Genomic DNA, 21116 nt, shown 5'->3' on the forward strand with positions numbered 1-21116 from the left:
CTCCTACAAAATCAAGTTAGTAAGGTATATAATAATACAAGTATTGCTAATTTAATGAAGGAACCATGTATACCTTTAGGAGGCACGGGAAATATATCTCAAATGTCGAGCAAATCGAAAAAAAATGATGAACAAAGGAAGGTCAATTCTTGTTGCTCTTTGGACCAGAGGATTGACGATGATCATTGCAGTCCTAACACAGTTCTCTTGTTGCGGAACAGAGTAGTAACTGCTAAGTAGCATATGAGTTCTTACATCTTCTAGCCGAGGTGGCTAGTGTGCTGGATGAACTTGAGGTCCCTTGGTAGCATGGCGAACGCCTCCATCATGTCTGCGGGCGAAATTTCGAAAATAAAAGAAGAAGAAGATTTCAACACCAACAGCAAAGCAAACATATAATCACTCGATTAATCAATCAGCAAACAATTTGCAACCAGTAAACTGTAGAAATCAGCACGCCATTACCATCCTGTGTGACGAGCGGGTAGTCGGAGGCGGAGCAGCCCATTACCGTCCTGTGTGACAAGCGGGTAGTCGGAGGCGAAGCAGCAGCACGACGGCATGCAGCGTGGTGGTGAGCATGGTGAGGCCCCGGTAGGTGACAAGGTTGGGCCTGCCGATGATCCAAACGTTGCCCGCGGTTGCGTACACGCCCCACCCAAACATGAGCTCCGCCAGCCGGTGGTGCTCCTCCGTGAGGGCCTCCCGATCCAGGTGCAACAGGTAGCTTGGCCAGGTGGTACAACGCCGCCAACAGCCGCGACGTGCGGCCCGCGTCCCCCGAGGATGCCGAGATGAGGTACACGAATGAGATCGGGTACCGCGGCACCTCGTCGGCGGCATCGTCGGAGGCGGCCAGCGATGAGAGGAAAGGCCAGCTCTTCAGGCCCGTGAGGAGGAGTGGCGGGAGGAGGAGGATGGAGGTGACCGAGGGCAGCGGACGGTGGGCCGGCGGTCGGTGATCGGGGGCGGTGGGAGCGCGAAGGAGGCGGATGCGTGGGAGGAACGGGTGGAGGAAATAGATTAGACGAGAAAAACGAACCGTTCCCTTCATAACCAGTGGTAAGTGGGTGATTTTTTACCCCAAAAGCACTTGAAAGCAGGGGGAAGGTGCTTTTGATTTTGTACTAGATCAAAAGCAGCTTTTGGGCAAAAGCACATAGGACTTTTAAGCACTTTGGTTGGCTTTTAGCTTTTGCAAAAGCAAAAACAAGTTGAAAAGCCCAACCAAAGGCACCCTAAGTCACTAGTTATTTTGTTAGTTCAAGGCACCCTAAGTCATTAGTTCTTTTGTTAGTTCAATCTTATCATATACAAAGAACCTTCAGTTATATAGATGAGTGCTTAGTTAAGCGTGCAAATCCAGTTGTTCCACGGATTGATAAACCTTGGGGGATTACTCTAAGGTTCGTACGCTTGCGGTTCATAAATTGGCGTGCTAACTGCCGTCATTGTCGGGGGCATGAATCAACACTTATCTTAGACCAAGGGTATGGTCGTTGGTCTTGCGCCTCGTGTGGGAAAAGTTGTACACCCCTGCAGGTTTATGATCTATTGCAATAGCCGGCTCCCGGTCAAAGAGCATGCTCTTGTACTTCGACTTTAACGTAGAGTTCAGTGAAGGACTTATGGAAGATTGAGCTCATGACTACACGATCACTTTACTACTTGTGCAATTGTAATGGTGCTTGATATGGAAAGTAGATGCCGTGTCTTTTGCTTATTCACTTGATAAATTATGCTCGCATTTTTACGGTCTAATGTTAAAACTTGACAAGCCTCATGCATCCACCAAATGTATAGTACTATGGATAAGCCCTACAAAAGCCCTGCAAGTACGTAATGTATTAATTTGTTTTGCAGGTTTCCTTCTTGTGAATGATTGCCATGTTCATCCGCCGGAGCCGGCGAAGTAGATGAATGGTGGATTGTACACGTGGTGTTATGAACAAGGACGTTGCATCTTATTACTTTATATCTTTCCGTTGCGTTTTAATTTTTAATCTAAGAAAAACATGACAGGATAGTCACTGGACTGGGCTACATCTAAGTCCATTTTAATTGATGAAAACTCTTGTTATATATTGTAATTATATTTTCTGAAATTTTTGTAAACCAAAGTTTAAATTTTATTCTTATATGTATTCTTGTGATGGTTGTTATGATGTAAAAACGATGAGCTTATCGATGCTCCGGGCGCGTACCGGGAACTACGGAACTACTGGGATTATTTCAGATCGATGGATGATAACTCATTGGACAGTTACTTACACGGCGGATATCCGGCAAAGCAGGGACGGCGTGGGCGTCCGGCCTCGGTCGCGGCGTGACCGGCAGGACGGCACGCGGTGGTCGGAAGCGTCGCATGTGTGCAGTGGTTGCCATGGTGCCGGTAGTCGACGTTGAAGGGGATGCTATACTTTCGTCCATCTCTGACTGCGCTGGCTAGTGCCGTGCTGTGCCGGTGGAGCCCGGGCGGAAGGGGGTGGCGCTCGTCAGCGGCTTCTCCAAGAACCTGCTCAAGCCGCTCCTCGACGGCCGCGGCGTCGTCAGCCGGCCCCAGGGCCGTCATGGAGTAGGCCATCGCCGGGCCGGAGTACGACGAGCTCGGCGTCTTCGACTGAAGCTGAAGGAGCACATCACGAGACGACGGAAAATGCGTTGCGCATCAAGAGCTCGGCTAGAGACTTGCTGCATCCAGCACTTCCGCAGTCATTTTGCCGAAAAAACACATCAAAAATTTGTTTGCTTGATCCATATCTTAAGTTTGCGGGAATTTTGTAAAGAAATAAACAAAGCTTGTTGTGTTTTCTCTGTTAGTTTGGCTGCATTGCATTACACTGCTGAGTCGAACCTGTCAATCTGCAATGCATGTCAGCTTCTTATCAATGCAGATAGTTAATCAGGAAGCTGAAACCAGGTCAGATGAAACAGCTCGGTTTTTTTTTTTCGAACAATGAGACAGCTCAATTTTGTCAAGCAATGTTCATAGTCATCCTATCAATTGAATTAAAATCCACCGATTCAGTTCGAAAGAAAACACAACACACTAATCCTCCATTCTAAACGAGGCCTAAACTCTAAGCTGCTCTATGCTGCCTGCAAGTCTGCAACTTTGGATGAATTTGCACAGCTGCATCAACCGTGATAATCCTTCAGCTCAACGGCGGCGCATGCCGGTCTCGTTCACTGGGGAAGCTGGTCAGCTGGAGCACCTCGGCCATGGCGATGCTGTCATGCTGGCACGGAAAGCTGCAGCGCTGGCTGGCGGCGTATCGATCGCCCGGGAGTGCCCGGCCGCCCCCTATACCCGCCGTCGGCCGTCGCTGCCGCCGCCGCCTCCATCTCTCTAGCCCCATCCCGAGAGCTGTGGCCGCTGGCGTCGATGCGGGTGGTGACGAACTGACAAGTGACAACCGGTGAGTCCAGGCGCGCGCGCAGGACGGGGCTTCGGGAATCCACGGTGAGGTCGAGGCGGAGAAGGAGATGCCACGGCGACGCAATACTATCTCAAGGCGTGTCCCAGCGGCGTGGCCGCGCTGGGGTGGACGCCGGCGGCGGAAGCCATTGGCGCCGCCGCTTGTTCACCCGTACGATTGGATCTCCAATCAATCTGGACCTTGGTCAACACAATTTGCAAATAGCCCTCCAAATTGTATCGCGATTAATAGTCGCGATCCAAAATAGCCCCCTAAAATGGATCGTGATTAATTGTCGCGATCCAAATAATTTTCAAATAGGCCCCTGTTTTCCGTCTTCGTTTCCGGCGGCGGATTGAAGCAGGGGGAGGCCGGTGAACGGCCGGCGGATGAACTGCGGCGAAGAGAGGCGACGTCTGTCTCACTGCGTGATGTCCGATTGGCGGTTGCAAGGGGGTCAATTTGAAGGAATCGGGGTTCGCGGCGGAGGCGCTTGCCCACGGCGCCATGACTCCGGCGGATCGGAGAAGGGGATACTTGTCCTGCCCACCTAACCGCCGTGCTGAGGAGCCCCAGGACAAGACGCCCGTGCAGCCGTCCTGCGCCGGCGCCATTTTTAGCTCAACCTCAAAGGCTACACCGAGTCACTGACCCTGCAATCTTACACCTGCAAATTCATGGCACTAGACAGAGCAATCTCATAAATCAACCTCCATAAAATCATCCCATCATTAACTTAAAAAAGCATCGAAGGATCAGTTCACAGGATCACACTCAAACTCTAGAGCTGACACCTATGCTGCAACTGCAACTACTCCATTCGTCCATTCGAACGGTTGTTGAATCAACCCCAATGGCTTCTTGATTCACGGCGCGGCGACACAGGCGGCGGCCACCTTCTCCCGCCAGTGGATGAGCACGGCGACGGCCACGTAGTGCGTGGCGGCGCCGACGAGCACGAGCACGTGGAAGATCTGGTGGCTGTGGCCCACGACGTCGAACACCCCGGGGCGCCACCGCTCCGGCACGCGGCTGACGTAGACCCACGCCCCGGCGGCGTAGGCGAGCCCCATGGCGACCTCGAGCCCCAGGGCCAGGTAGCACGCGGGGTGGCCCCAGTTGAGCCACAGCGCGTGCAGCGCCGGGAGCACCCCCGACAGGCCCATGGCCAGGAACAGCGACGCGCGGAGCCGGCGGTAGCGCGGGGACGAGCACGACGGCGACAGCAGCGCGCCGACCACGAGCACACCCAACGCCGTGATGCCGGAGAGGTAGGCGGCGCGCGCGCCCGGGTGGCAGAGGAAGGCGTAGTAGACGGGGGGAACGAAGGAGGCCACGATCATCACGGAGATGCCCGCGTAGTCGAGCTGCCAGAACACCGCGGTGGCGCGGCGCGAGTGGCACGCCAGAAGGTGCGCCGTTGCGCTGATGGCCAGGCACGACATGGCGCCCAGCAGGAACACCATCCGCGGCCACTGCGGCACGCCGGACGACAGCGCCGCCGCCCCGGCGTCATGACCCGGCAGGCCCTGCAGGCGAACAAAGCAGCGTCAGCTCATGGTTACAGCAAAGCTCGTCTGCAAATGCTCAAGCAATTTTTTTTCTTTTTTCTAGTTTTCTTCTGGAACTAAACTGTTTCGCATAGATTTTCTGCGTGTGAACAGATCAGAAAATGTAGATGGTTTTATACTGTAAAGTGTCAAAAGGTATTCATTCTTTGCTGCACAAGAAGGATAAAATCATTATATCAAACAAGATCAGGAATAAAATGACTTTTATATCCACTAGGATGTCGATAGTTTTTTTTTTCTTTTGAAGATTAAGGCTGTCGATAGTCAATTGGTTTTTGTCTCACAAGTGAGTAGTGACCATTCAAGTGGAGCGAGCATTGGCCAAGAAAAGCCTCTGCTCTTTTCGCCGGTGTCACTGTCATTTCTCATTTGCGAGTATCGTATCATGGCATCACCAGGAGAAAACGTAAACATGTTGCAAAAGGATCTACGCTTTAAACCCTACTTCTCTGGTTTGCAATGTGAAGCGAACAATGCCAACAGATAAGCCCAAATCGATTATCAAGAAGAGGTCATACAGGATGAGTGCAGGTACAGTACTAAACATGGTTGCTTGTATTCATGGTCTGGTTGATTCGTTGGTCGGTTGCAATCTACCAAGAATTTGGGTTTCAGTGCTTAGGTTAGTCGATGGTGCTTGAACCATCGATCATCTCTTGAATTTTGGTGGGTGTTTGGATCATGGAGCTTCATTTGAGGATAATGATTCGAATCAAAATTGCCAGCATCCAAACAAGAGCACAAGGAACCAAGAGACAGGACAATTCTGAATTCTGATGCCCATATGTTGCATTGCTAGTACAAATCGTGAATAGCAGGGCATCTTCTGTGTTTCTGGTCGTGTGCTCGCGCAGGATTCAGAGAGCTAGGACAAGGATGACCATGTGGGCGTGCCCCCTGCAAAGTCATTGGCTTACAATCTACTGCTCATGAACAGCTCGACGGCTGTCCATGTCTCTTTCCTGCCGACTGCCGTGATGGCAGTATGGCACAGGTCTCAGACTAAATTACTTACTAAAAGCGTAATCTAGTTCTGAATAAGCATTTTGCTGATGCAACCAAAACCCATTAAAAATGCAACCGCAATCATTCATTAGTTCATACAATCCCAGTCAACTAAAGCTTTCCTGGCATCTTTGCATACGCAACAGTTCCATGATTTACCTTGTCAGTTTGGCTAGTGCTGTCTGTTACAGGTGTTGCATACTTTAATTTGCAGAAGGAACCTACACTGCAATTCCTAAAAGTTTTTAAACCTATTCAGTGGAGATGGAGCAGAATCAACAGCAATTTGCCAAGGGAACAAGGATTTAGAAGAAAAAAAATGCAGTACCCGGAGTGATCCAAAAAAAATAGAGCGATTAAGTTTGGTAATTACTAGTTGCTTACCGAATGGTCGCTGTCCCAGGAAGCGTTAGCCGATCCGACCACGAACCTGCGAGACAAATGGATGGTGCAGAATTAATGTGGGCCTCGCGTGAAGAAAAGAGCAAAGTACTAGGTCGGCGCTTTGGTGGAACGGAATCGTGGCATATTTCTTGTTCACACAGGGGCCCCTGACAAAATTCAAATTTCCATCCAAAGCTGTTGGATTTGCATATTGCTACTCCTTCTCTATCAAATTTACTCAGCCTAAATAGTAACCAAATAAAAGAGGTGGACCAAGCCACACTCACGTCCTTGTTCTCGAACCTTGCCAATGGGCTATCAAGTCTTTAGAGGACTTGCATGTTCAATACTTTGCAATCAATTTCATTAGCCTAGATAATTTCCACTACGAAATATTGCTCGATGCTAAACTCACACAGTCATGAGATATAATATCGATGTGCCATATGTATGTGTGGAACTTGTTTCCAGGTGGTTCATAAACACTGTATGCGGCCACGCGGGACTCTTATGTCTCAAGTGCAATCATAGAAACACATCTATGGTGGAAGGTGCTAGACTGCTAGCTAAGCGTGAACAAAATTTCTTGCTATTCTTCTTTTTATAAACTTGCGGTAGTGAAAGCTTTAGCTGCAACATGATAAAACATGAAAATGGACCATTTCATCATTCAAGCACACATTAATCACTCCCACAGCTTTGATTTACACCTACATGGTTTCCGCCATACGTGGACCATTGTGTGTCTATTCTGAGTTATACAAAAAAAGGGGCAAAAAATCATTTCAATGTTTAAGAATGTGGTGCATAGAGAGAGATCCTTTGACATGGCTGCATCGTGAGTTATGTGAGCCCTTTGAGTGTGGTCTCGTTTGTCAATAACCACACCATGTTGTACGACTACATCAGAGCAACTACTTCCACAATGCTCGTGCCAAAGGAAGACACTGCATTGAATTTCGATGGTTGTTTCACGCCATAAGTCAATATAGTAGCGATCAATGCCACATTTACCGTAACGCTAAAATGTGTTATGCATGCACATAACATATTCGTATACGGTTCACCTTTCTAGCTCTAGTGACATCATATAAATACATCCACAACGGCATTTGCCAGCTAGCGTGAACAAATTTGTTGTAAAGTGGAGGCTTTTTACGTAAGACACGGTGATTGTAAATACAGACAACTCAAGGGGGCACCACAGCAAATTCGTCACATGACATGACAATCGACGAACAGAGGCAGACAGAGTGGCAGACCCTTTCAAGGTTCTAGCGCCCGGTAATCACGCTGGAACGGATTGAAAACAGGGGACTTTTTCTAAGGATCGAACAAGAACACCGCGCGAGTTCATTTAAGAAGTGCAGAAAAGGGAAACGAGCCATGTGCACGCGCACGAAAATTTACCTCATGATCCCCGGCGCGGCCTCGTCGGCGGCCTCCCTCGCCCCTCCGGCGACGGCGAGCGCCAGGAACAGCAGGAACCCTCCCAGATGCCTGCGGGGAACAAAAGAAAAACAAACCGAACACGAAGGGAATCGATCGATCAGTCGCCATTCGAGGAGGGGAAGGGGATCGGACGCGAGGAATCGAATCTGGGGAAAGAGAGGGAGAGAGGGCACGCACGTCCAGACGTTGAGGGTCTCGTTGTGCCAGGCGAAGGCGCTGAGGAGCGCGTCGCGGATGGGCCACTCGGCGCGGTAGTGGCCGCGGATGAACTCGTTGTCCTGGAGGTAATCGGGCAGCTCCTCGTACCCGACCAGCCGCGGCCGCGGCCTTCGCCGCCGAGCCGCCGCCTCCGCCTCCGCCGCGCCCGGACGCGCCATGGCCGCCGCCGCCGCCGCCGTCTCCTGCTGCTGCTGCCTCCCGCCCGCCGCGCGGCTCCGCTTCGTCGCGGTCGTCGTGGTCGCGGCTCCCATCCGACCTGCGCGCGCGCGGTGTGTGTGTGTGTGGGTGGGTGGGTGTATCTGGCCGCGCGCTGCGCCCGGAGGAAGGGGGGAAGGCCGGAGCGCGCGGCGAGGGGAGCACGGGGACGGGGGGTTATAGGTGGCAAATCTTGGCGGGGAGCGCGCGCGCGGGTGGGGTTGCGGGGGCGTGGCAGCGACGAGCCGGGCACATGGATTTCCTCTGTCGCGCACACACTTTCCCGCTGCGTTCTGCTTCGTGACCCGTCTTATAGAGGGGGGGACGTGCGCGCTTTTCTTGGATGCGCTGCGCCCACTGGGGCACGGCAGCGGGCGATCTCGGCCGGTGGATAGATCAGTCGGCCTATGGCTTTTCCGTGCTTATTAATTTTTTTGTTTAATGGTTGGTATGTTCTTTTTTTTAGTGAGTGGTGCAAGTCTTTTTTTTCATTTTTTAGTAACATGAGCATTTTGCGTTGGTTTCGAGGATGGTTCCGTCACGGTGCTTTAACATGTAGCGGTGAGTAGGTATGCTTACGTATGAACCACCTGAGTGGATGTAAGGTGTGATACATTGATCCAATATAGAAGACGCTATCGATAAGTTTGTCGTGACTTATAAAACACAACAACTAGTTGGCTTTTGTCGGTACTAGTCGTAGAGACGTACCTTGTTTGCACGAGCACAAAAACACACGCTCTTGGTGCTTGTGATGTGTAAAACAGCTCTCTCTATATGAAGCTCTATTGTTAACATGATAACATCTACAAAGTTAGGTCATCCTCTTTGGATGGTTGAGTCCTAACTATTATTTTCTTGCATTAATAGTGAATGGTCACACGACCTGATCTCATTATGAATTAAATCGAAGCATCATGCATCTATAGTTGAGTGATCTCGTCTTAACCTAATCCCATGGTAAATGTTAACAATATGGAGCGGCGTGTACTTTTGTATATGCTCTCTAGGTCGCATTCATGGGATTGTTTGGGTAGATAAAAAGAGGCAGGCGTGTACTTTTGTATATGCTCTTGAGGTCACATGATTCAAGTGTTCTCTCGGTATTATGCTTAAATAAGCAATATTGGCCACCTGTGTGTGATAATGCATGATACGTATGGCACGGCATGTGTGCCGTTTCATGATTACGAGGGACGTCGCTGTGATGCAGGAACGGAGCTAAAAAAAAGTTTCATGAAAAGGTAAAACCGCAAAAGAGCTATAACCAAATATTTGCAAGCGGGAATTAGACATTTGCTATTAAGGATTTCGTTGCGAACACATAAAAAATTGGAGGTGCCAGAGGCTTACCTTGACCCGGGTGCCTTTATTCCTGGAGTGATGGGTCTCATAAAATGTGTGATATACGTGGCTTTGTTCCATCTTGAAAATCTAAAGTACGTTAGACACTTCACCCATGATATTGCTAGAATAAAAGGAATATAGATTCAATTTATAAGTAAAACTAGGTCCAAAAACCATGTAACTTTTAGGGTGGGGACGGACAATTATCATGGTAATTTGTTCAGGATTACAGCACAGAGCACAACTAAAAACAACTCACTCCTTACTATCCGCTGAGCACGACTAATTCGCAACCACAACAGTAAGGCGTCACCACTGCAACAACTAACACAAGACGATAAACATTGAGATCACCACCGCGACAAACGAGAAAAAAATCATTACGGTTTGGTATCCGCATCAAAGCAAAAAAATAAAACCACTTATCGGATCTAATGGGTCATCGTTGCTGAGCTCCCATCCACGAAGCAGCTCTAACTTTGACAAATAGATCGCAAATTGAGAATTAAAATGAGAAAAATGTAAAATAAGACGCATACGATAAATGCCATTATATGTATACAATAAATACCATTGTACCATCATACGTAACTTGTACGTGAATGCCAGATGGATGTAAAAACATGCACGGCTCGGTCACACACAACTACCATGGTTATTTTTGCTGCTACTCGCAGCCACTCCTTTCTTTCGTTGGCAAAAATGCGTTACTCAAATGGTTGTTTTTCCTCTTTACCGGGGCAATGCGACACATGACGTGTTCGCTTCAGCTTATAAGCCGACTGAAAAGCTGAAACGACTGATTTGTTGTAAGAGGAAAACACTGTTTGGTGGCTGATAAGCCAGCTGAATAAGCTGAAGTGAACAGGCCGACATAGGCGCCGGTTGAGTGCACGTTTGAAAATGAAACTCAACCGGACAGTCATGATCCAGGAGACTAGGAAACAAGCAAATAAAAAATTCATGCCTTGTCGCTCCAACGTTTGGCAAACTCACCAAACTACTGATAAGGGGTGGACGAAGACGAAACCTAAAATATGGTCGGAGTGCCACGTAGGTAGGAACGCATGGTGACTTTTGTGCGTTGGGCGCAGACAATAGGAGACGTCACTCCACTGCTTACTTGGCGGCAGGACAATCCTACGTTCCTCGTCACGCAGCTCTTGTCGCAAGAAAAAAAAATCAAATTATTTCCTGCTGCAGGTTATTTTAAATGCTTTTCCTGCTGACAGAAAATTGGACCAACAATCTAGGCCCACAAGCTCACTCCGCGTAAAAGAGCCCAAATGGAACTTGAAGCCCATACAGCTTTAGTCGGCCCAAGTACAATAGCATCCTCTCGTGCTCTCTCTCTCTATATAAAAATTGCAGATAGTTACTACTCGGCGCAGCGGCAAGGTTTGCAAGACGCGTTCAAATTTTAAGCCTGAACAAGTCGCGCGTTTCAGTTAAAACACAGGGGTCTTCCTTGTACTGCTTCCAAGACCTTGTTTAGAATCTCAACTTTAGCACTATGCAAAAAGAAAATTCCCCATCACATCAAACTTACGGTACATGCATGGAGTACTGAATGTAGACGAAATTAAAAACTAATTACACAGTTTTGTTGTACTTTCGAGACGAATCTTTTGAGCCTAATTAGTTAATATTTAGACAATAATTTATAAATACAAATGAAATGCTACAATATTCTACAGTGCTGTCACATTGATTTTGGTTGTCCAAAATCGGGTGAGGCCCAAACCGGCTCGCTCTCGTACTTGCACCATAAAAGAAAGGCGACCGACCTGCCATTGTAGCAGCTCGAGACAAAAAGCTGGGGGGTCAGCGATGTCAAATGCGGAGGCGTCAGCGTCACGTTCCCGCGCGCTGGAGTAGAAGAGTACACCCCACCTCGTATCGTGCACGTCAACTTCATTTATTTTACTGCTCGCTTTTCAGTCACTGTAGCTACTGAAGCGCCCTGGGAGATGGCAGAGCCGCAAGAGCGAGCGACCGAAACAAGCCGCTAATTTTTTGGCAGTTGTATCAAGCCAGAAAACCTCATTCAAAAGAACATTTGGCATTTCTACACCTGGAACCATGTAGATATTCCTCGTCTGTTTTCTCCCCTGTTTGAGGAGCAGTAAGCCTCAAAGATGCTCATATTGAGGAACTTGTTCTAATATGCCGAAAAAAAAAATGATCCGTTTGGGGAGCTTATTGCTCTTGAATAGCGGAAGCTATTTGGATCCGAACATCCGATGTGGCACGTATTTAAAATTTAGCACCTGCTATTAAACACCCACAGAACATATCCTTACGGAACACTCACAATGCCTTGTGATTTTCAAACATCCGGCGACCGCACCATTCAAATCAGCACGAATAGAGGTCCAAAAGATAACCGGCGGAGCCCGGTTCCCGAGGCGGCGACCGTTACCACCACAAAGCCAGCAAAGGCACGGCCCATCGCCCACCAGCTCGCCTCTCCCCGGCTTCAAATTTAAATCCTCCCTCCAAATCACCACCAATAAACGACAAATCGCCCACTAGTGACTCCACTGTCCACCGCACCCCGTTCCAGCTCGCCTGCAGCCTCGTCAGGCCACGGATGGCGACGGCCACCACCACCACGACGCCCAACCCCAAGAGGGAGCCGCTGCGCCCCCGGAGCAGCAACGCCCCTGCGGCTCCGTCTCCGGCGACGGCGAGGCGCGGGCTGGCATCCGCGGAGAAGGAGAACCTCGGTCCGAAGAGCCTCGGGAACGGGAAAGAGCAGAAGGAGAAAGCTGCAACTGCGGCTACGGCTGCGGCTGCTGCTGAGCTGTCGAAGCCCGCGAGGCCGGCACCGGCGGTGGCGCCGACGCCGCCGCTGAAGTCGTCGTCGCTGCAGCTCCGGATGAAGGACGAGTCGACGGAGGCGGCTGCGGCTGCGGGGGCGCCGCCCGTGCTCGTGGGGCCGAGGGGCAGGGAGCTGCTCCCGCCGCCGTCCTCGTCATACGAGGCGTGGGACCTCTCCGACAGCGAGTCCGCGCCGGCATCCTCCTGGGCCACGCTCCCCAACAGGTACGCCGTCCCGTCCGGCCGTTCCCTCCTCCGCCGCCGCCGCGGAGCACGGAGCAGCTAGTTCTAATGCCCCCCTCCCTCCCCATGCTTGCAGGGCGCTCCTGTGCAGGCCTCTGCCGCAGGACGTCGGGCGGTGCACCTGCGTCATCGCCAGGGAGGCGGCCACCGGCGCCAGAGGAGTCGCGCTCTACTCCCTCTACACCAACGTGAGGATGGCCTCCGAGCTGCGTTTCCAATCTGCAACTGTAAGGCGATGCCACAGCAATTCGAGACTGATTTTTTGTTTGTGGAATGGCGCAGGAGGGGCAGGGGCGTCAGGACCGGAAGCTGGCGGTGGCGCGGCACCGGAGGAGGAGGGGGAGGTCGGAGTTCATCGTGGCGCAGAACCAGGACGGCATCTTCTGCACCTCCGACAAGAACTTCCTCGGCACGGTCGCCGCCAACCTCGTCGGATCCAAGTACCAAATCAGGGGCCAGGTACAGGCCACAAGCACAGCTCAAGCTTCCTGTTCTCGGTGTCAATTTCTTCTCGGAGATTGGGAATTTGGGATTGTCTAGATTGAGCCATTGATGACTGTGGTTTGTTGCAGGGGAACCGGGTGGATGAGTTGAAGAGCCAGTCGAAGCGGCTTCTTGGTGTTGTCGCGTAAGATCCGACCTCCATTGGCAACCAGTTCAGGAATCAATAGATTTTCTCTGTGACGGTTCTTCATCAATTTTTTTTATTTCTACAGCTTTGCCCCTACCATCACCACGCTTACAGGGAGTTTCAGAAGCATGAGAGCATGGATCCCCAAGAGCCAATCCATGCAGCTCAAGGCCAACAATTCTGCTCAGGTCAGTTTGTTCTTCAGCTGATAGGATTGCAAGACTCGGTCAGCGGTAATGTGGAGTGATGCTGAATTTTGCCCTGGGGATTTGCAGATTCAGCACATCAGTGGACTCCCAAAGGACTGGCAGGAGAAGAAGAGCAGAGCTGACCAGCTATGCTCAAGAGCCCCTTTCTACAACCATGTATGTTTTTTTTTTCCAGCAGCTTGTTTGATGCATCTTCAGATAGAGAGAAGCTGATGTTTTGTGTTGATAACAGATGACAAAGCGCTATGAACTAGACTTCAGGGAGAGGGCAGGAAGGATGGGGTACAGGGTACAGACATCAGTGAAGAACTTCCAGATGACCTTGGAGGTAACATTTCATTTCTTCCAGTTGGCTATGTGAAGAACACCACTGTTCCTGCACCAAAAAACAAAAAATCAGGGTCATCACACTGACACAAGATAAGCAACATTGCCTGGCAGGAAAACGGGAGGCAGACGGTCTTGCAGCTTGGTAGAGTTGGGAAATCCAAATACATAATGGACTTCAGGTAACTTCAACCTTCGTTGGCCTCATTGGCCATTTACTACTCTAGCATTTGGAGCAAAATTTTCACCATAAGACGTGTCTTTCAGATACCCGCTGACTGGTTACCAAGCGTTCTGCATCTGCCTGGCATCGATCGACTCCAAGCTGTGCTGCACCCTATGAGATAGACGTGCGCGGAAGAAGTGTTTGTTTTTGCAGCTGATGTGTAGCTTAAGCGATTGTGTACTTCCAGCCTTCTCATCTTGAGAAGGGGGTTGAATAATAATGCGCTTATCCTTCTGCAGCCTTGTTACTTGATCGATGAAGTAATAACTTTTTTTCATAAAAATAAGTGCTAGTGAGTCCTTGACTATCGCATTCGTCCAACGCTCTACTAGGAAAGCGAGTAGGCATCACTCCAGCGCCACATTCCATCATCTCAGTCCATGGATTTCATGCAGTTGTCAGCGATGACAGACTCGACATCTCCTGCACCCATCATCCACGGATGAGGGAAGTGTTTTGCAATTCGCAATGACATTACATTCATTGTCCTCCCTGTTATATCCTTGGGCGATTCAGCATCGTCCTCCCAAGCCGTAGTTTTCTTCACCCCCGAACTTGTGTTGTACTTAAACCAATGTTCCCTATGCATACAGGACTGAAACTGATGCTTACCACTACAGATAGACGGAAGGCAACGATGGAAATGCACTTCAGAAGCAATCTATTTAAATTTTACATGTATTTAAATGTATAAGGCAACATGTAATATAGGTCTCGCACAAGGGATCAATTCAAAGTGTCAGCTCCATCTCGACTTTGCTTAGTCATTTGGAACTTCCGCAGTCTCAGATCAATTAGGGTCAGGTGTCCAGAAACGGCTGACAAAGTTTGAAAAAAAAAAACCCTTCAGATGTGAACTACTTGACATATCAGTTCACAGAAAGAAAATCAGCCTGGGAATGGCAGAGTTCTCACCGAATGCAAACTGTTCCCACTTAATCTTCCTCACCAGCATGCTCAAGAAGATAGTTGGCAGCTAGCTCCTCATTCCTGTCGCAGGCAAAGAATGCCACTATGACACGTGCTCTCTCAAACCCCATGGATTCAAGCTGAAATATATGCAAACGAAGCCAGAATGTGATAATGAGATTTCAGATATCCATGCAGTAAGCAGGTAGTGAGTTAAAGTATGTCGTATATAAGTACCCGTCCAATGGCCTCCTGCTCCTCTGGTGTAACACTGATAGCATGAGGCATTTCATCCTGCTCAGGTTGTTCTAAGAAGTCCCTAGAGATTTCAAGGAAGTGGCATAGAAGAAATGAGATATCACTATATCTATTCATATAAAATCAGTGAACAGGAGTTTACAACAACAGACCATGAACCAACACTAGCTGGCAAGTGGCGGTAAGGCAGACAAAGAACTCGAAAGAATGAAACGGGAAAAATTAAATCAAGCAAATAAGAGAATGCTTACCCCTCGCCACCTTCAAAGGGCTCGTTTAGTAACTGAAGGAACTCAGCATGATTCTCCTGAATCAACCTTAGAATTTGAGGATTCTGCTTGCTCAATTCCTGGAGCATAGGCTATAAAACAGTACCAGCACAATGTTTAGACAGGTGCTACACATGAAGCCATGGAGTTTTAAGTCAGAAGAAGAATACAAAACCTGCAAGATTTGTGGATTTGTGTGGACCATTTCTCTAAGTGCTTGAAACTGCAAAATAATCGAGATGCTATTAATTCCTAATTAGAACAATGAGGTTTCTAATTTACTAACAAGGAAGCAGGTACTAGTCGTTCCAAAACAGAGGGTTTTAATGAGAAGTTCTACAAAGTTCACGCTCACACCATATCAGGATGAGGCACAAGATGATACAGCAAATACTAATGGGGAAATAAGTGTCGACGCACAAGGGACAAGATGACGTGGTGACCACTTACTAATACATTAGCTTATCACCTATATTGATAAGCATAAGGCCAAGAGGTCGTGCCCACAGGTGCATTGTATTTATAATATTATATTTTCTTAGCCAGGGAAAATTATAGTTAAAAACTTTAAATGGCAAAACTTGAACAATGAGAACCTGCTGGTTGTTTCTAAGAAAATCAAGTGGTCCACCTCCAGCACCACCTCCAGCATTGGAACCCCCCTGATAAATTGTTTAATTGGTCAACACATGCTTCAATATGCGGTATTAATAAATGAGCCAAGAAAGTAGTAAACCTGTGGGAAAAGATTTAGTGGAGCAGTGTTTGGAATTCCAGAGAGACTGGCTTCCCCTGTCGGAGCTCGATCAGTCGTGTTTGAACCTTGACCACCAACAGGAACGGCAACTTCAGCTGTTACTGGAATACCCTAATGTTTGAGTGAAACAAATTTCATCTATTAGAACCAGAAAACTGGATCCAATTCAAGAAGCGTGAAGGGGCAAAACAAATACATACAGAGTACAGGTATTCAACAGCACGTTCTGGGTTGTTGTAAGCAGCACGAAGAGCCTGTTGGACTTTATCTCTGTCCCAACTGCCCCCACCCATCTCCATTAGCTGGTTAATCATTGTGTCAAGATTGCTTCCTGATAGTAGATTTGATGCTGCATATGTGTTTGAGGGGGCCCTAACAAATGGAAACAAGCATCCATTAGCATAACCACTAAATGCAATAAACAAGCATCCATTAGCATAATCATTGTGTCTCTTGATAATTCAGTATTATTTGCAGCTTCTTCCCCTACTTGGCCATATTACATTTTCATGGAGAAGTTCAAGATATTTATTCCGTGTTATCCCTGGAAACACATGATAGTATTAGTTCATTTCACCGCATGTGTGTTGCTGCCACTCTGAAGGTTTTTTCTGCAAGGATGCATGATCCAATGCTGCAAATGACTTAACAAAAACTTCTCTATGAAGGTCATTGTAGTTTTTTCTTGCATGACAAAGATATAGAAACACATATTGAGATTTTAAGTGGAAAAAAGAGTCAAAAAGCATAGATATGTGAGTGGCCAACTGGAATACTGGATACATACTGTGCAGGAGGTCCTTCAGGCTGAGAAATTGTAGTTGCTGCCACCCTGCAAAAATAATAAAAGATGCATCCCATTACTTTAAGCAACACTGTATGTAAATAAATGAAGAGGCAAAACAGAAAAGAAAACACCAGCAATAGACTCACGGGGGTTGAGGAGCTTGTCGTGGAGCATCTACAGGAGGTGCTTGACTGGTTGCAGGAGTGCTTGAGAGCTGGCAATGGTTCATGCAGTCAGTATATAAGCTAGTACTTTGTGTTTCCATCCCAAAAGGGAATAACTTTACCTGGGCAGATGAGGCTCCACTTGAACCAGACATTTTGCTCTGCATAGATAGTAGTTAATCATGCATTTATAAGAAGCAGACTAAGTGTACAAGCATTGCAGGAAAATATTGAATAATGTAATGGTGTAACCGTTAGATATTCTCCATTACACATATCACTCAAGGAGCAGCCAGCATCAGAATGCGGATTGCCATATATCATGTACTCTTTTACTGTGATATATAAGGAGTATTGTGTAGTATAGCTGCTATATAAGAGGGAAGAATAAACTATGCCAGATGATCAGCAAAAATGCAAAGCATCAACGTAGACCAATTAATGCTCCAGGCAGATTGTTGTTGGAGAATACCTATTACATTTTGTACGTCAATTTCATTTGCTTCACCACGGTTTGTATTATAGGCATTAGTAAATTTTCATCAGGTTGTTATAATTATCACACCAGAATTTTAGTCAAATACATCAGGGAAACATGATAGCTAACTGAAAAGGTTCCTAAGAGATGTAGCAAAGAAAAATATTAGAAGACAACCTTCCCACTGGACATGACAACAAGGAAGTCTTTTTCGCTGACTTTATTCTCGTCCAAAGTACTCTCATCTTTCAAAATCTTCCCAGTGAAAATTAGCAGTTGTTGACCCCATGGATAACTATCTTTTCCTAGTTTCTCTTCAATTTTCTGCTTTACAGCCATAATCTGATAAAAAAGGTAACAGTTAGCAGAATCTCGACACAATTACAAATGCCAATACAACACTTTCAACTGAGTTAATGATCACAAACACAGAAAGCAAGCTATCGTGATACATACTCCCTCTGTCCCAAATTGTAGGTCGTTTTGCATTTCTAGATTCATAGATTTTGCTATACACCTAGTGTCTAGATACATAGCAAAAGCTATGAATCTAAAAATGACAAAACGACCTACAATTTGGGACAGAGGGAGTATAAGACCTTGACATGCCTGCATTTCAGATGGTGGAGGGAAGCAGAAGACATGGAAAAAGAACACGGTACTGCCAGGCATTTCAAGAAGAAATTCAAATGGGCCCAAGAGTGCATTTCTTCTATTCCTGTAACGGATTTTGGTTCTTCTCATTTAAACCCAACTTCCTCATTTTAGCGAAACTGTGGGCCCAATCTCCTGTAACTCCGTCATAGGTGGTTAACGGTTATCATAATCCTTTTTTATTTGAACTTTGCTCTAGCAACCCTCTCCTGCAGCAGTACAGCACTGCCAAAACCATTTATACCGCAATAAATCCAGAACAGTAATACACAGATACTATTAGGACCTGGCACTTGCCAAATACATGCTATGGTCCGCACACACATCAGAGACCGGTACCATAAATGAATAATCACGTGCTCACACCTCTGAACCAGTTGCAAGCAACAGAATACAAGGAGAAACGGTCATCTCCAAGCTAAATCGCCTACACCATCCCAAGCACAGCATTAACACCCTGTAACGGCAGCGATTGCGACAACAAGCTTCAAATCCGAAACCACATGGAACACTTGCTGCGGACCTCATTCTCCAGTGCATATTCTACCCCTTCGCCATCACAGAAATCACATTCCCTGCTGCATTTCGTTAACAGTTACAAACAACAAAGCATACAGAAACAGGAACCCGCATCTCCGGCGAGACGGCTAGCTGCTCTCAGAAATCAGAATCCTCCCCGTTCAGAACGCACCGCACACAACAATGCCCCGACGCTGGCACCGTAAAACCCGTCAAAACGGGATACAGCTCAACGCGAATCGTTGATCTGAGGCTCCACAACCACTCGAAACCACCACGCGCCCCCATCCGAAGCATGAGTAAAAATTTCAAAACGAAATGGAGATCGGGACGGCTCACCGTGTCATTGGGCTGCACCCGGATCTCGAAGTTCGCGCCCTTGATGGTCTTCACCGTCAGCTGCATGGCGGCGGGTGGCTGGCGCCGGTGCCGGGTGGAATCCGAGGCGGGCGAGGCTCACCCTCCGCTCCGCTCCCGTGAGTGGTCTAGGGTTTTAGGGGTGGTGGAGCCGTGGGGAGCGTCGCGCGGAAGGCTCCTCCGGAGTTTGGGGGCGAGAAGAGAGAGAAACTGAAACGCGAGAGGCGGGGGGCTGTGCGGGTGGTGGACCGGACCCCAAGTCCAGTGTGTGTGGGCTGGGACGGATCTGTTGCCCCATCTCTGTCTGGATCATGGGCTCTCAGAAAAATATGAAGCCCATAGGCGGGCTCTCTAAGTTGTTGAGCGTGATTGAGATCTAAAATGGGCTGACCTCTGAACAGATCAAAAGTAGCCCGTGGCTCATTTGATATTTGTTTCGTCAGTGTCCTTTTCTTTTCTTTCTTATCTCATTTCGCTAAGAGCTAGTGAAATTTGACCCCAGAGATTTTGATCTCTTATTTTTAGTCTTGGTTAATTAAATATTGTACGGGTGTACGCTTTATCTCTTTTTTCTATTTTTGTTTTTAATTGATATATTTGTTTAATTTAGAATGTTCAATAATGGAGTTTTAATTGTTCTCATGTCCATCATAAATATTTTAAAAGTGTATTCCAATTATTTGGATATTACATCCCAGTAGTTCCGATAATATATATCAGTGTTTTGATAACGTACTCCAGTTGTTCTTATTTATTCCTTTAGAAGGGTGCTAAATTGGCAATATATGTGCACACGTCATTACTCCATTCGTTCCCAATTATAGTTCATTTTTAATTTTTCCCTAAGTCAAAATTTTGACCAAATTTATAGAAAAAAATAGTAACATCTGCAATACCAAATAAATGATTTATCAAGACATATTTCATGTTAGATTTCGATGAAATTAATTTGATGTTGTATGCGCAGATCTTTTTTTACATAAACTCGATAAAAAATTAGAGAAATTCGATTTAACACAGACCTATAAATTGAACTATCTACAATTTGAAACGAACCGAGTGGGTACCTTGCTTGAATAATTAAAGATATCAATGCTACAAGTGGTAGGAGTACTACTTTATTATGTAGGATTGCCATTGTCTACGTCCCCTCAGTTTTCCACTGATCTCGTTGTTACTTTATTATTTAATTTGCCCACACACCATCACGTGATTCAGCCACTGAGCCACCTGATTGCGACCCTGCTCTCAAGCTGACACATGTCCTGAACTCCTAATCATCTATGCTAATCGGCAGGTTGCACACCATTGACAGTTGGCCCTTCTTGACTTCTTCACGCATCTGAGCATCTCCGCGTCGTCCAACCTTTTTTTTTAAAAAAAAAAATAAAGTTGCGCAACTTCTCTGCTTCTCTTGCTAGTGTGGTACGTAGTATGTCAACTTCTCTGTTGGATAGATGCATCTTCTCCTCCTCGCTAAATTGCCAAGCAGGTCGATCTACAGTATTTATGAACCTTTCCAATCGAATACACGCCAAAACCGCTTGAATCGTGTAGAAATGTAGATATCCAGCATATGGATTCACATTTTCCACTGTCGCAGAGCTAAGGCACACGCCGCCGCCGGTGACGACGACTGATGCCCGGCCGCGTTGACGATCATCGCTTCCGCTTCCGGTTCCTGTTCGTCGCAATTTGCACGCGCGCGCGTAACAGGCGATCGATCCCCACTCACTTCGTCCGGCGGGATCATTTATTTAAAAAATACAATAAAACTCCCACGCGCTTCACTAGCGAGACCGTGACTGGAGATTGGAGAAGCCCAGCAGCTCCGCGGCCACCCGCAGCGCGGCTCCTTAAATTGGAGCCCCGAATTGGACGGCTTCGCATCATCGCAATCAACAAGCTCAGTG

At 47.6% G+C, this 21116-nt stretch overlaps 3 protein-coding genes and 1 pseudogene across 3 annotated transcripts; 2 read left to right on the forward strand and 2 right to left on the reverse strand.

The window, feature by feature from the left end:
- Positions 1-243: 243 nt before the first annotated feature.
- On the forward strand, positions 244-3353 carry LOC111257762 (annotated as a pseudogene).
- Positions 3354-4115: 762 nt separating this feature from the next.
- LOC101760177 (heptahelical transmembrane protein ADIPOR2) lies at positions 4116-8524 on the reverse strand. Its single transcript, XM_004951637.2, has 4 exons — positions 8009-8524; positions 7790-7879; positions 6380-6425; positions 4116-4948 (listed from the first exon to the last, which is right to left on the reverse strand). Exons 1-4 carry the CDS (start codon positions 8299-8301, stop codon positions 4286-4288), a joined length of 1092 nt encoding a protein of 363 aa, XP_004951694.1. The 5' UTR covers positions 8302-8524; the 3' UTR covers positions 4116-4285.
- A 3374-nt stretch (positions 8525-11898) lies between these two features.
- On the forward strand, positions 11899-14352 carry LOC101760581 (tubby-like protein 4). The gene is made up of 9 exons (XM_004951638.2): positions 11899-12640; positions 12735-12846; positions 12941-13117; positions 13231-13286; positions 13375-13477; positions 13565-13654; positions 13731-13826; positions 13940-14007; positions 14093-14352. The coding sequence occupies exons 1-9, from the start codon at positions 12186-12188 to the stop codon at positions 14166-14168; spliced, it is 1233 nt and encodes a 410-aa protein (XP_004951695.1). The 5' UTR covers positions 11899-12185; the 3' UTR covers positions 14169-14352.
- Positions 14353-14588: 236 nt separating this feature from the next.
- LOC101761391 (ubiquitin receptor RAD23b) lies at positions 14589-19438 on the reverse strand. The gene is made up of 13 exons (XM_004951639.2): positions 19186-19438; positions 17851-18015; positions 17318-17356; positions 17178-17245; positions 17032-17076; positions 16445-16616; positions 16224-16355; positions 16084-16149; positions 15663-15710; positions 15470-15579; positions 15198-15279; positions 14967-15100; positions 14589-14869 (listed from the first exon to the last, which is right to left on the reverse strand). Exons 1-12 carry the CDS (start codon positions 19249-19251, stop codon positions 14987-14989), a joined length of 1107 nt encoding a protein of 368 aa, XP_004951696.1. The 5' UTR covers positions 19252-19438; the 3' UTR covers positions 14589-14869; positions 14967-14986.
- Between the last annotated feature and the right edge of the window lie 1678 nt (positions 19439-21116).

This window comes from Setaria italica, chromosome I (genome assembly GCF_000263155.2).
Source record: "Setaria italica strain Yugu1 chromosome I, Setaria_italica_v2.0, whole genome shotgun sequence".
Lineage (NCBI taxonomy): Eukaryota > Viridiplantae > Streptophyta > Magnoliopsida > Poales > Poaceae > Setaria > Setaria italica.

Coding starts and splice junctions, on each gene's coding strand:
- LOC101760177 (XM_004951637.2), bottom strand. CDS start 8,301: ATGGGAGCCGCGACCACGACGACCGCGACGAAGCGGAGCCGCGCGGCG. Junction 7,880..8,008: donor GAGACCCTCAACGTCTGGAC/GTGCGTGCCCTC, acceptor TGTTCCCCGCAG/GCATCTGGGAGGGTTCCTGC. Junction 4,949..6,379: donor CCTGGGACAGCGACCATTCG/GTAAGCAACTAG, acceptor GTTCGCCTGCAG/GGCCTGCCGGGTCATGACGC.
- LOC101760581 (XM_004951638.2), top strand. CDS start 12,186: ATGGCGACGGCCACCACCACCACGACGCCCAACCCCAAGAGGGAGCCG. Junction 12,847..12,940: donor TCTACTCCCTCTACACCAAC/GTGAGGATGGCC, acceptor GGAATGGCGCAG/GAGGGGCAGGGGCGTCAGGA. Junction 13,827..13,939: donor ACTTCCAGATGACCTTGGAG/GTAACATTTCAT, acceptor ATTGCCTGGCAG/GAAAACGGGAGGCAGACGGT.
- LOC101761391 (XM_004951639.2), bottom strand. CDS start 19,251: ATGCAGCTGACGGTGAAGACCATCAAGGGCGCGAACTTCGAGATCCGG. Junction 17,246..17,317: donor GTGGAGCCTCATCTGCCCAG/GTAAAGTTATTC, acceptor AACCATTGCCAG/CTCTCAAGCACTCCTGCAAC. Junction 15,711..16,083: donor TTCTTAGAAACAACCAGCAG/GTTCTCATTGTT, acceptor ATTATTTTGCAG/TTTCAAGCACTTAGAGAAAT.